At 41.1% G+C, this 14,147-nt stretch overlaps 1 protein-coding gene across 1 annotated transcript in view; it reads left to right on the forward strand.

Annotated features, from left to right (window-relative positions):
* Positions 1-8,275: 8,275 nt before the first annotated feature.
* Positions 8,276-14,147, forward strand: part of LOC112220679 (cyclin-J) — a 90,542-nt gene continuing 84,670 nt past the window's right edge. Inside the window, exons 1-2 of the mRNA XM_042303429.1 lie at positions 8,276-8,550; positions 10,529-10,637. Coding sequence (XP_042159363.1) covers positions 10,560-10,637 — 78 coding nt within the window. The 5' untranslated portion in view covers positions 8,276-8,550; positions 10,529-10,559. The remainder of the gene's footprint in view (positions 8,551-10,528; positions 10,638-14,147) is intronic.

A 14,147-nucleotide genomic window follows, 5' to 3' on the forward strand; every position in this document is an offset into this window, starting at 1 on the left:
ATGTCATAATGAGTGAGATGTTCCCTAACGATGTCATAATGAGTGAGATGTTCCCTAACGATGTCATAATGAGTGAGATGTTCCCTAATGATGTAATAATGTGTGAGAGATGTTCCCTAATGATGTAATAATGAGTGAGATGTTCCCTAACGATGTCATAATGAGTGAGATGTTCCCTAACGATGTCATAATGAGTGAGATGTTCCCTAATGATGTAATAATGTGTGAGAGATGTTCCCTAATGATGTAATAATGAGTGAGATGTTCCCTAACGATGTCATAATGAGTGAGATGTTCCCTAACGATGGCATAATGTGTGAGATGTTCCCTAACGATGTCATAATGTGTGAGAGTTGTTCCCTAACGATGGCATAATGTGTGAGAGATGTTCATAATGTGTGAAATTTAATCTGACACTTGATTCCCGAGGCTCGTGATTGATTGACAGCTTTGGCCAGTTGTGCCAAGGGGCCAAATTGCATTAGGGGATGTTTTGATAGGCACTATACCGTCAACTTCTCGGGTTATCACCATAACAATGAGAAATCTGAAAAACAAACATCATACAAGGCGTCCCCATGGAAAATATCTGAGGATTACCAGATGTGTCCAGACACAAGAACCAGAGAAAACCCATCAAAATCTCCCCGCTAGAAGAAGAGGGTGAAGCACTGTGTTGGCAATGCTTCACAGAATAAAACCACAATGTCAACTAAATAAAACACATGATAAAATATAAACTAATTGACATGCAAAGAAACGGCTAACGTAAAACTGTTCCAGAGATGGGGACCATTGAACAATGACATTTGTGGTTTGTGAATCAGGTCGAAGATGATGCATGTAGAGGTGTCTCTCTCCCACGTCCTGTTGTCTCTCTCCCACGTCCTGTTGTCTCTCTCCCTGTCCTGGTGTCTCTCTCCCCCTGTCCTGTGTCTCTCTTCCCTGTCCTGTTGTCTCTCTTCCACGTCCTGTTGTCTCTCCCCCTGTCCTGTTGTCTCTCCCCCTGTCCTGGTGTCTCTCTCCCCTGTACTGTGTCTCTCTCCCTTTCCTGTTGTCTCTCTCCCACGTCCTGTTGTCTCTCCCATGTCCTGTTGTCTCTCCCCCTGTCCTGTTGTCTCTCTCCCACGTCCTGTTGTCTCTCCCCTGTCCTGTTGTCTCTCTCCCCTGTCCTGTTGTCTCTCTCCCACTTCCTGTGTCTCTCTCTCCTCCCATGTCCTGTTGTCTCTCCCATGTCCTGTTGTCTCTCCCCTGTCCTGTTGTCTCTCTCCCACGTCCTGTTGTCTCTCTCCCTGTCCTGTTGTCTCTCTCCCCGTCCTGTTGTCTCTCTCCCTGTCCTGTTGTCTCTCCCTGTCCTGTTGTCTCTCCCCTGTCCTGTCCTGTTGTCTCTCCCACGTCCTGTTTCAGGTTCCACTGATGAGACAAGCACAAACCCATACCAGACATGGACCAAGCTAAGTATTTTTTGCAGCAACTATTTGTCTGCAGTGCATTTATTCCCCCAATTGTCACTAACAGTGAATGTACACTAGATAGCAGTAATTTCCCGCGTGCCGCTCAGGCCGCCCATTGTGACTCGCTGGTGGGCGTGCTGGCAGCATATAGCAGCATGTTCGATTGTGTCAACAATTCAGCAGAGCAAGTTTGTATGAAGGTCTGGTTATTATATGGGTACATATTTCAATAGTAATATCCTCTAAAACGCTCTGGTGACAAACAAATCTCTGGTGCCTTGCCATCGGAGGCTGAGCAATTGCCGTACCAGGCAGTGATGCAACCAGTCAGGATGCTCTCGATGCAGCTGTAGAACCTTTTGAGGATCTGAGGACCCATGCCAAATCTTTTTAGTTTCCTGAAGGGGAATATGCTTTGTCGTGCCCTGTTCACGACTGTCTTGGTGTGTTTGGACCATTCTAGTTTGTAGTTGATGTGGACACCAAGGAACTTGAAGCTCTCAACCTGCTCTACTACAGCCCCATCGATGAGAATGGGGACGTGCTCAGTCCTCATTTTCCTGTAGTCCACAATCATCTCCTTAGTCTTGGTTACGTTGAGGGATAGGTTGTTCTTCTGGCACTACCCGGCCAGGTCTCTGAACTCCTCCCTATAGGCTGTCTCGTCATTGTTGGTGATCAGGCCTACCACTGTTGTGTCGTCTGCAAACTTAATGATGGTGTTGGAGTCGTGCCTGGCCATGTAGTCGTGGGTGAACAGGGAGTACAAGAGGGGACTGAGCACGCACCCCCGTGGAGCTCCAGTGTTGAGGATCAGCGTGGCAGATGTGTTGCTACCTACCCTCACCACCTGGGGGCGCCCCGTCAGGAAGTCCAGGATCCAGTTGCAGAGGGAGGTGTTTAGTCCCAGGGTCCTTATCTTAGTGATGAGCTTGGAGGGCACTATGGTGTTGAACGCTGAGCTGTAGTTAATGAACAGCATTCTCACATAAGTGTTCCTTTTGTCCAGGTAGGAAAGGGCAGTGTGGAGTGCTGTAGAGATTGCATCATCTGTGGATCTGTTTGGGCCGTATGCAAATTGGAGTGGGTCTAGGGTTTCTGGGATAATGGTGTTTATCTGAGCCATTACCAACCTTTCAAAGTACTTCGTGGCTACGGACGTGAGTGCTACGGGTCTGTAGTCATTTAGGCAGGTTGCCTTTGCGTTCTTGGGCACAGGGACTATGGTGGTCTGCTTGAAACATGTTTGTATTACAGACTCAATTAGTGACATGTTGAAAATGTCAGTGAAGACACCTGCCAGTTGGTCAGCACATGCCCGGAGCACACGTCCTGGTAATCTGTCTGGCCCTGCAGCCTTGTGTATGTTGACCTGTTTAAAGGTCTTACTCACGTCGGCTACGGAGAGCGTGATCACACAGTCGTCCGGAACAGCTGATGCTCTCATGCATGCCTCAGTGTTGCTTGACTCGAAGCGAGCATAGAAGTGATTTAGCTCGTCTGGTAGGCTCGTGTCACTGGGCAGCTCGCGGCTCTGCTTCCCTTTGTAATCTGTAATAGTTTGCAAGCCCTGCCACATAAGACGAGCGTCGGAGCCGATGTAGTATGATTCAATCTTAGCCCTGTATTGACGCTTTGCCTGTTTGATGGTTCGTCACAGGGCATAGCAGGATTTCTTGTAAGCTTTCGGGTAAGAGTCCCGCACCTTGAAAGCGGCAGCTATGCCCTTTAGCTCAGTGCGAATGTTGCCTGTAATCCATGGCTTCTGGTTGGTTATGTATGTACAGTCACTGTGGGGACGACGTCCTCAATGCACTTATTGATAAAGCCAGTGACTGATGTGGTGTACTCCTCAAGGCCATCGTAAGAATCCCGTAACATATTCCAGTCTGTGTTAGCAAAACAGTCCTGTAGTTTAGCATCTGCTTCATCTGACCACTTTTTTATAGACCGAGTCACTGGTGCTTCCTGCTTTAATTTTTGCTTTTAAGCAGGAATCAGGAGGATAGAGTAGTGGTCCGATTTACCAAATGGAGGGCGAGGGAGAGCTTTGCACGCGTCTCTGTGTGTGGAGTACAGGTGATCTCGAATTTCTTTCCATCTGGTTGCACATTTAACATGTTGATGCTAATTTGGTAGAACTGATTTGTTTCCCTGCATTAAAGTCTCCGGCCACTAGGAGCGCCGCCTCTGGGTGAGTGGTTTCCTGTTTGCTTATTTCCTTATACAGCTGACTGAGAACGGTCTTAGTGCCAGCATCTGCAACTCTATTATTGAGTGCATGTTTGTTTATTCCATGTGTAACTCTGTGTTGTTGTTTGTGTCGAACTGCTTTGCTTTATTCTTGGCCAGGTCGCAGTTGTAAATGAGAACTTGTTCTCAACTAGCCTACCTGGTTAAATAAAGGTGGAATAAAAAAATATATTTTTATTTTTATTGTGTAGCTGAGTAAATTAGCCATACACTGTCTCTTAAATATTTGTGAAACCTCTGTTTTGGTCAGCGAACCTCTGGCTGATGACAGCAGTGTAATGCATCGGTGCTGATGATCTCTACAACCACAGCTTTCCAACTGATAATTTATAAATGCCTCCCTTATCTTTTCAGCTACCATCATGCTCCAGCTGTCTCTCATGGTGTGCTTGCTTTCCATCACCATCACTACCTCCCAGTCCCAGATCCAGACTACACACCCCTTGTACAAGAAGGGCCACAACATCACCATCCATTCCTCCCAGCTGGTGTGTAGTCTACCCAGACATCAGGCCCGGTGGAACTCAGGGGCCCCTGGATCTCAAGGGACTATGGGTCCCATGGTTACCCCAGGGAAGGATGGCCTGGATGGGGGAATGGAGACAAGAGGGAGAAGGTTGGCAGATGTATGCAGGGACGGAGAGAAGAGGGAGAAGGGTGGCAGATGTAGGCATGGATGGAGAGAAGGAGGAGAAGGGTGGCAGATGTAGGCAGGGATGGAGAGAAGGAGGAGAAGGGTGGCAGATGTAGGCAGGGATGGAGAGAAGGAGGAGAAGGGTGGCAGATGTAGGCAGGGATGGAGAGAAGGAGGACAAGGGTGGCAGATGTAGGCAGGGATGGGGAGAAGGGTGGCAGATGTAGGCAGGGATGGAGAGAAGGAGGAAAAGGGTGGCAGATGTAGGCAGGGACGGAGAGAAGAGGGAGAAGGGTGGCAGATGTGGGCAGGGACGGAGAGAAGAGGGAGAAGGGTGGCAGATGTAGGCAGGGACAGAGAGAAGGGTGGCAGATGTAAGCAGGGATGGAGAGCAGGAGGAGAAGGGTGACAGATGTAGGCAGGGATGGAGAGAAGGGTGACAGATGTAGGCAGGGATGGAGAGAAGGAGGAGAAGTGTGGCAGATGTAGGCAGGGATGGGGAGAAGGGTGGCAGATGTAGGCAGGGATGGAGAGAAGGAGGAGAAGGGTGGCAGATGTAGGCAGGGATGGAGAGAAGGAGGAGAAGGGTGGCAGGGATGGGGAGAAGGAGGAGAAGGGTGACTTAGGAAAGCAGAGATAGGTAAGGAGAGAAGGGGGAGAGGGGTGACTGAGGAAAGCAGAGAGGTAAGGAGAGAAGGGGGAGAGGGGTGACAGAGGTAAGAAGCCTAATGGATGCATCCAGGTAGTAGCCTGGCTGGGTCTGAAACCGAGTACTGTAGTACAACTCAAGGCTTAGTTAGTTAGCCCACTGAGCTGAAGCCTACAGTAGAGGTATTACCTGTTAGTTAGCCCACTGAGTAGAAGCCTACAGTATAGGTAGTACCTGTTAGTCCACTACCACTCTTGTAGTCCTTGCTATTGATTCCTGTGTTAGCTTTAATGTTGTGTTCCTATGCAGTACACTGTATTGTGAGCTGTCTGGTGTGACTATATGAATGTGAATTAGCCAGTCCCTGTCTCTGTCTGATCTTCAGGTGAACAGGGCAGGCCCGGGAAACAATGTAAACTCTGGTTAAAGGTCGTGAGGGCGTGGTAGGCAAGCATGGCCCCAAGTTTGGCCGGACTGGGGGGCACCAAGGGGGACACGGGTGAGACGGGCTCCTGGGGGATGTAACTGCGGCACCAACTCAGCCTGCTCTGTCTTCTCCCAAAAAGAGTCTCCCGATCCGGTTGAAACGGATTCTACTGAACGAGGGGGAACAACTACAACGCCACAACTGGGAAGTTTGTCTGCTCTGTCCCGGGAGTCTACTGCTTCACTTATGACATCACACTTGGCCAACAAGCACTTAGCAATCGGGTTGGTGCACAACGGGCAGTATAAGATCAAGACGTTTGATGCCAAAACTGGGATCCAGTGTCCGGTTCCACGGTTCTCTGGTTAGAGCGCCAGGACCAGGTTTGGCTGCAGTTCTTCTACTCTGAACAGAATGGGCAATTCTATGACCCGTTCTGGACAGATAGTATGTTTACTGGGCTCCTGATCTATGTAGACCAGGAGTATCTGAACTAGATGGACAAGAAGGCCAATGAGGATTCATCACCTTCATCCTGATGGGTTGAACTACAATGGCACCTGCTTTTGCTTCCTTGTCCATTTGGGAAGAAAATTCTGCCTGTCATCATTGCAATTATAGTTCAGCCTATTTATACTCAGTTTTGGTCAATAATAAAAATGTTCTCTAAAAAAGTGAATTCTAATAGGCCTACTGTATTATCGTTGCACATTATTGAAAAAGCTATGCCCTATATTGACACCAGGTGACACTGAGTTGTCTGTTGCCCAGCTAATACTCATTGCTTAGTATTTATATGAAAAAAATATATAAACGCTACATGTAAAGTGTTGGTCCCATATTTCATGAGCTGAAATAAAAGATCACAGAAATTTTCCATATGCACAAAAAAAGCTTATTTCTCTCAAATCTTGGCCACAAATTTGTTTACATCCCTGTTAGTGAGCATTTATACTTTGCCAAGATAATCCATCCACCTGACAGGTGTGGCATATCGAGAAGCTGATTAAACAGTATGATTTTTTTTCACAGGTGCACCTTGTGCTGGGGACAATAAAAAAGGCACTTTAAAATGTTCTGTTTTGTCACACAACACAAGGCCCCAGATGTCTTAAGTTTTGATTGAGCATGCAATTGGCATGCTGACTGCAGGCATGTCCACCAGAGCTGTTGCCAGAGAATGTTATGTTCATTTCCCAACCATCAGCCTCCTCCAATGTCATTTCATAGAATTTGGCAGTACGTCCAACCAGCTTCACTACCTCACACCACCTGTAACCACGCCAACCCAGGACCTCCACATCCAGCTTCTTCACCTGCGGTATCATCTGAGACCAGCCACCCGGACAACTGATGAAACTGTGGGTTTGCACAACCAAAGAATTTCTGCAAAAACTGTCAGAAACTGTCTCAGGGAAGCTCACCTACGTGCTCGTCGCCCTCACCAGGGTCTTGATCTGACAGCAGTTCGACGTCTTAACCAACTTGGCACGCTGGAGAAGTGTGCTCTTCACGGATAAATCTTGGTTTCAACTGTACCGAGCAGATGGCAGACAACGTGTATGGTGTCGTGTGGGCGAGCGGTTTGATGATCTCAACGTTGTGAGCAGAGCGCCCCGTGGCGGAGGTGGCGTTATGGAATAGGCATGCATAAGCTACATACAACGAACACAGTTGCATTTTATCGATGGCGATTTGAATGCACAGAAATACCATGATGAGATCCTGAGGCTCATTGTCGTGCCATTCATCCTCTACCATCACCTCATGTTTCAGCATGACAATGCACAGGACCCATGTCGCAAGGATCTGTACACAAATCCTGGAAGCTGAAAATGGCCCAGTCCTTCCATGGCCTGTATACTCACCAGACATATCACCCATTGAGCATGTGTGGGATGCTCTGGATCGACGTGTACAACAACGTGTTCCAGTTCCCGCCAATATCCAGCAACTTCGCACAGCCATTGATGAGGAGTCACACAACATTCCACAGGCCACAATCAACAGTCTGATAGACTCGAAAGGAGAATGTGCATGAGGCAAATGGTGGTCACACCAGATACTGACTCATTTTCTGATCTACGTCCCTACCTTTTTTTTAAGGTATCTGTGACCAACAGAGGTGTATCTGTATTTCCAGTCATGTGAAATCCATAGATTAGGGCCTAATAAATGTATTTCAATTCACTGGTTTCATTATATGAAGTGTAACTCAGTAAAATCTTTGTTTCATGTTGCATTTATTTTTGCTCAGTGTAATAACAGAATAACATTGCATTCTATTTTTTCTTAAAACTGCATTGACAGTTAAGGGCTTGTAAGTAAGTATTACACCTGTTGTATTCGGTGCATGTGACAAACAAAATTTGATTTGATTTTGTTATGGCTGATTGGAGTGAAAATGAAGGAAATTATTTTATTTTCACGTTACATTTTTTGGAGTGCTGTTTATATTCAGCAATAAGATGTTCCTACATGCAACTTTTTTTCTTTTTTTTCCTATTTGCAACTATCCCTCTCTGTCTAAATTAAACGAGAATGCACTAACCGTGTTACATGTCATTAAAATGGTTTATTTTGTGTTATAAATCTTATTATAGTACATTTTACAATGTGCTCAAGGAAAACGTTTTTACACACATGCCACTTGAGAACGTTAACGAAGTGATTTGCAATAAAAACTTGATTCAATCATCTCAACAGCTCTATCCGTTTTCAAAATGCCAGTGTTTGAGAGACAAGTTTAGTTTATTTGAAATCAATTAGAGAATGAGTTATTGTCGTAATTAGCCCATTTTGGTCACGTGTTTTTGGACTACATTTCCCATCTTACACTCGGTTTTCGCGTACGCAAATTCACTAGCTCCTCACCGACCGCAACAGCAGCTGGGGAAGCAAACCACTTCGTTGAACGAGGATCCGTGGAAAAAATCTTTGTGAAAGTGTAAACAGACGAGATAACAGCTTAATTAAACTGGTCTGGAGCATTGTTTCTTTGTCAACTGAATAACGGAAACAGTCGTCGCTTTTCGCCGGTACCGAGGATAATACAAAACTTCCCAAAGAGGAATTCTTCATTGAGGATGTCGGAGTGAAACAAAGAGGTCTGGGGGCATTCCTGTCAGATAGGGTGAGCGGCACATGCGATCTTGGACATTTAGAGAATCTAAAAGTTTACTAAATGTGTGTATCAATGATGTAATGCTGTCAACAGTCAGGTGTGATCTTTGTCTAAGTTTAAGGTATAGGCCTATACATAATAGTATTATAACCGCGTGAGTGGTCTACGTTTCTGTTTTAAAAAACACTCGTGGTGTTGACACCGCTAAATGAGCGAGAAAGTCATGAAAAATGTTTCCATTATCAACGTATTGCTTTTCTCATAGCAGATTTGTGACACAGTAGCAATGTTATTGTTAGGCCTACAAAAAAAGTTATTTTGTTACCCCAGCGCTACAATTGCCATTTAGTTTTTTTTCTCTCCCCACTTTAAGGCATTTTAAATTCAGTACCATAGCCCAGTATTGGACCAAAGGAGCCGAACGTTACTCCTTAGTTCAAGGACCTTACATACTCTGTTTTAAAGGGCGAACTGGCTCTGAAAGACTAAACCGGCAAAATACTCTCTTCTAAACTTGAAGCGATTTTCAATTGAGGTACGGTTCTAGAAAAACATCCCAAATAATTTAACAAATGCAAAATACACTGTTTTTAACCGGTTTTAACACCGTTGTTACAGCCAACATTATTCTTTTCAGTGACAGGTTTGTGACGTCTGTCTTCCAGTTACACACAGGTTAGGAGACTCGGATAGTTTTATTTAGCACCGGCAGTCATCCGTCTGGTTTCCGTGAACAAGCGCTGTGGACATTTGCTGTGTGGGAACCCTTACCCTATAAAAGTGTATCATTTTTTAAATTTGTTTTATTATTTATTTAATTACGTCTCGCAAATATGAAAGATTTAAAGTCCTTATGTATCCAAAACGTGGTAAATGTTCAGACCGAGCGTCACCGCTCTTAACATACAACCTCTGATAAATGGCTATTGGGTGGAATGTAATGGAACTGAGTCATGAACGATCAAGGGCGATGCAGTGCCAGTGACCAATGTTTACTGTACACATGGTCATGGAGGAAATTAACTCAATCACATTTTAAAGCTTACAAAAGACCAGCTCACAAATTTGCATTTGAAATATTTCGAAAGGCTATTGGATGTGTTTTTTTTAAGTATTTTAAAAATCAAAGGCTGATCTTTAACAATCGATTTCAACTGATTGCTTTCATTAATATCAAAGGCATGTTTCACTTTGCCCCCATAACCCATTAAAAATCTCTGAAGCTGGAAACTCATATCTCCCTCACTAGCTTTAAGCACCAGCTGTCAGAGCAGCTCACAGATCACTGCACCTGTACATAGATAGCCCATCTGTAAACAGCCCATCTACCTACCTCATCCCCATACAGTATTTATTTATTTATCTTGCTCCTTTGTACCCCAGTATCTCTACTTGCACATTCATCTTCTGCACATCTACCATTCCAGTGTTTAATTGCTATAATGTAATTACTTTGCCACCATGGCCTATTTATTGCCTTACCTCCCTTATCTCACCTCATTTACACTCACTGTATGTAACATTTGTTTTATGTTTTCTACTGTATTGACTATGTTTTGTTTATTCCATGTGTATCTCTGTTGTTGTATGTGTCGAACTGCTTTGCTTTATCTTGGCCAGGTCGCAGTTGCAAATGAGAACTTGTTCTCAACTAGCCTACATGGTTAAATACAATTCTCTACAATGCAATTTAGAAATATATATATATATATATATATAACATAAACATAAATTCATTGTGCAAATTAATAGAAAGGATACAATGTTTTATTCCCCTTGAAATAAACATTTTTTTTATTTGCTGGGACTTCAACTCTCTTATAAAATAGATTTTTATTCACCAGTATGAATATAGGATATTACAACTTATTCTATAAATCCTTGTCCCTTTTGATATCAAATACCTAAAGTTGTGATAAGACACCAAAACATGCTGTGTTCAGCCAGGATGTCTCTTGACTTAGCCCACATTGCTGTGTGTCTGCAGGGTTGAACTTCATCCTTGTGGCCTCCTCTGAATGGGAAAGATGGAAAGGGAGTTACAATGGTGGAAAGGACAGCTAGCAGGGGATATCCATCAGTCCCTCCGCATCAAGGTAAGACCAGCCAATCATAGAATCAGAATAAATAGAATTCTGAATTTTAATTCTATGAATGCAGTTCTCTGGGTCTCCTTGGTTCATTCCTGGAGTTCCATTTTCCTCATCACCACGTGATAAGAATCTCAACTGCATGGTGACATGTGTATTATGGGATGTTCTCAATGCCAGGGAGAACGCTTCGAGTCTGGTGGCATGCAGTTCACCTATGCTTAAATGCATCTTAACCTGAAAAAGACAACTAATCTAGGTAACCTAGCGATTCAGCGCTTTGGGCCAGTAACCAAAAAGTCGCTGGTTCAAATTCCCAAGCTGACGAGGTGGAAAATCTCATGTTCCCTTGAGCAAGGCAGTTAACTTTAATTGCTCCTGTATGTCACACTGGATAAGCGCTTCTGCTCAGTGGCTTAAATGGGGCGGCAGGGTAGCCTAGTGGTTAGAGCGTTGGACTAGTAACCGGAAGGTTGCAAGTTCAAATCCCTGAGCTGACAAGGTACAAATGTCGTTCTGCCCCTGAACAGGCAGTTAACCCACTGTTCCTAGGCCGTTATTGAAAAGTTAAAGTTAAGTTAAATAAAGGTTAAAAAAAATTGTAAAATGTATGTTTTCTTGTTGACATACAACGTGCTTTGGTGAAAATGAAGATCCAAGCCAGTAGAGGGACATGATAGCAACTCCTCACCTTCTATTTATAGCTTCTATATAGTGTAGTTAATGTTGGCAGATGGATATAATTACATGACTGTCATCTTTGTGAGTGTGGTCTAATTTAGATTACACAGAAGGGTTGAGGCTCATTAATTGGCTGATGCAGTAATTAGGCTAACCTCCGGCTTGATGATATTTTACTGTTTGGCCATTTTAATGGCAGCATCTGTCACTGGACTGCCATCCTCATAAAGGGAGCAAGAATATCATAGCTAATTTGATTCTACTTAGAAAGAACAATATGGAGTAGGTTTGTGTGTGTGTCTACGCACACGTCACATGTAGGGGGAGTATTTGGATAGATGGAATTGTTGCAGGCAGCTGCCCCCACTCTGTTACAATCGGGCAGTCTCCTTACAAGTTATTCACTAAGCCTAACAGTCATTTGATTTACTCGTGTCTAAATCAGTGAGTTGGACGTCTGTAACCAGGGGGCGTGTAGATTAGGGCCTCCCTTCTGCTTCTATTCTGACCCCACCCCAACCCTTTAACTAATCTGCAGACCAAAGACAAAACATCCCTGTAAAACAACATGGATGCTGATGTAAGGTCTTCGAAAGCCAAACGACACCCCAGACATAAACCCTATCTCTAAATAATTGTAGCCCATCAGCAGGCTAGTCTGCCCCCCCCACCTCTCTGCATCGAGTCCACTGCATTAATTATGCTGCGGTTCCCCACAATGCCCTGCACCACTGAACCCTCAGACAGACTGATGGACCAGAGGCAAGGCATGCATGGTGGGGGGGGGCAGAGAAGAGAGGAGAACTCAAGTTGAGGGTAGTGTTTATGGGGGTGTCTGTATGCACTGTTTATATTGTCCTTCAGCTGCCGATCACCTTAGTGATCACCGTTGTTAAGGTATTGCCTACATACAACAAACTTAACAGACAATTGATGTAACTCGCAGATTAAATATGTGAGGCACGTGTGTGCCATAGATTGTGGTCATCAGTACGTTGGTCATGCTGACAGGCACCACAGGGTTATTCTTCACCGATCTACAGCAAGTCAGTATCCAGTGAAGATTAGCTTTACACGTGGGCTGCGTTTTGTTATTTAGACAACCCTTAGGGAAGGGGAAGTAGGCCCGCTGTCTCTGACAAACAATAGTAACCTGTATTTTTAGTATGGGTGGATGTTTTTCGTGTGCCTCTAGCAGCAAACCACAAACTGGTACAGCACTACTTAAAGAGATTAATCCACCCCGACTCAGTCTGATATGAAATAAATCCACATTATAAAGCCCTTGTTTTTTTTTTAGATCAAATATTCATCTATGTGGGGTATGACGAAACAAAGCATTTTTTGAAAAACCATAACTCCTCGTTTTTCTAAGCCTGTATTCGGATAGAGACAGACTCGTGAGGCATTAAAGGCTATACATATGGGAGAAAGTGTTTTTTAAATATATTTATATATATATTTATTTATATTTATTTATATTTATTTATATATATTTATATTTATATTTATATATATATATAAATAAATATATTTATATATATATTTATTTATTTATTTTTATATATATATATATATATATATTTATTTTTATATATATATATATATATTTATATTTATATATATATTTATATAAATATATTTATTTATTTATTTTTATATATATATATTTATATATATATATATATATATATATATATATATATATATATAAATATATTTATTTATTTATTTTTATATATATATATATATATATATATATATATAAAAATAAATAAATATATATATTTATATATATATATATATATATATATATATAAATATATTTATTTATTTATTTTTATATATATATATATATATATATATATAAAATAATATAATATAATATATATATATATATAATATATATAATATATAAATATAAATATATATATATATATATAAAAATAAATAAATAAATAAATAAATATATTTATATATATATATAAAAATAAATAAATAAATATATTTATATATATATATATATATATATTTATATATATATAAATATATTTATATATATATATAAATATATATTTATTATTTATATATATATATATATATAAAATAAATAAATAAATATATTTATATACATATATATATATTTATATTTATATATATATATATATATATAAATATATTTATTTATTTATTTTTATATATATATATATATATATATAAAAATAAATAAATAAATATATTTATAAATAAATATATTTATATTTATATATATATATATATATATATTTATATATATATATATATATATATATATATATATATATATATATATATAAATATATTTATTTATATATATTATATTTATTATATATTATATATATATTTATATACATATATATATATTTATATTTATATATATAAATATAAATATATTTATATATATATATTTATATTTATATATATATAAATATAAATATATTTATATATTTATATTTATATATATATAAATAAATATATTTATATATATATTTATTTATATTTATATATATATAAATAAATATATTTATATATATATTTATATGTATAGATCTTACATGTGTCCAGTATTGTCTGTGTGTCCCCCCACAGTGTCTGACAGGTGTCTGTGTCTCCCCCACAGTGTCTGACAGGTGTCTGTGTTTCCTCCCCTCCCCACATTGTCTGACAGGTGTCTGTGTTTCCTCCCCACAGTGTCTGACAGGTGTCTGTGTTTCCTCCCCTCCCCACAGTGTCTGACAGGTGTCTGTGTTTCCTCCCCCCACCGTGTCTGACAGGTGTCTGTGTTTTCCTTCCCCC

This window comes from Oncorhynchus tshawytscha, linkage group LG21 (assembly GCF_018296145.1).
Source record: "Oncorhynchus tshawytscha isolate Ot180627B linkage group LG21, Otsh_v2.0, whole genome shotgun sequence".
NCBI lineage: Eukaryota > Metazoa > Chordata > Actinopteri > Salmoniformes > Salmonidae > Oncorhynchus > Oncorhynchus tshawytscha.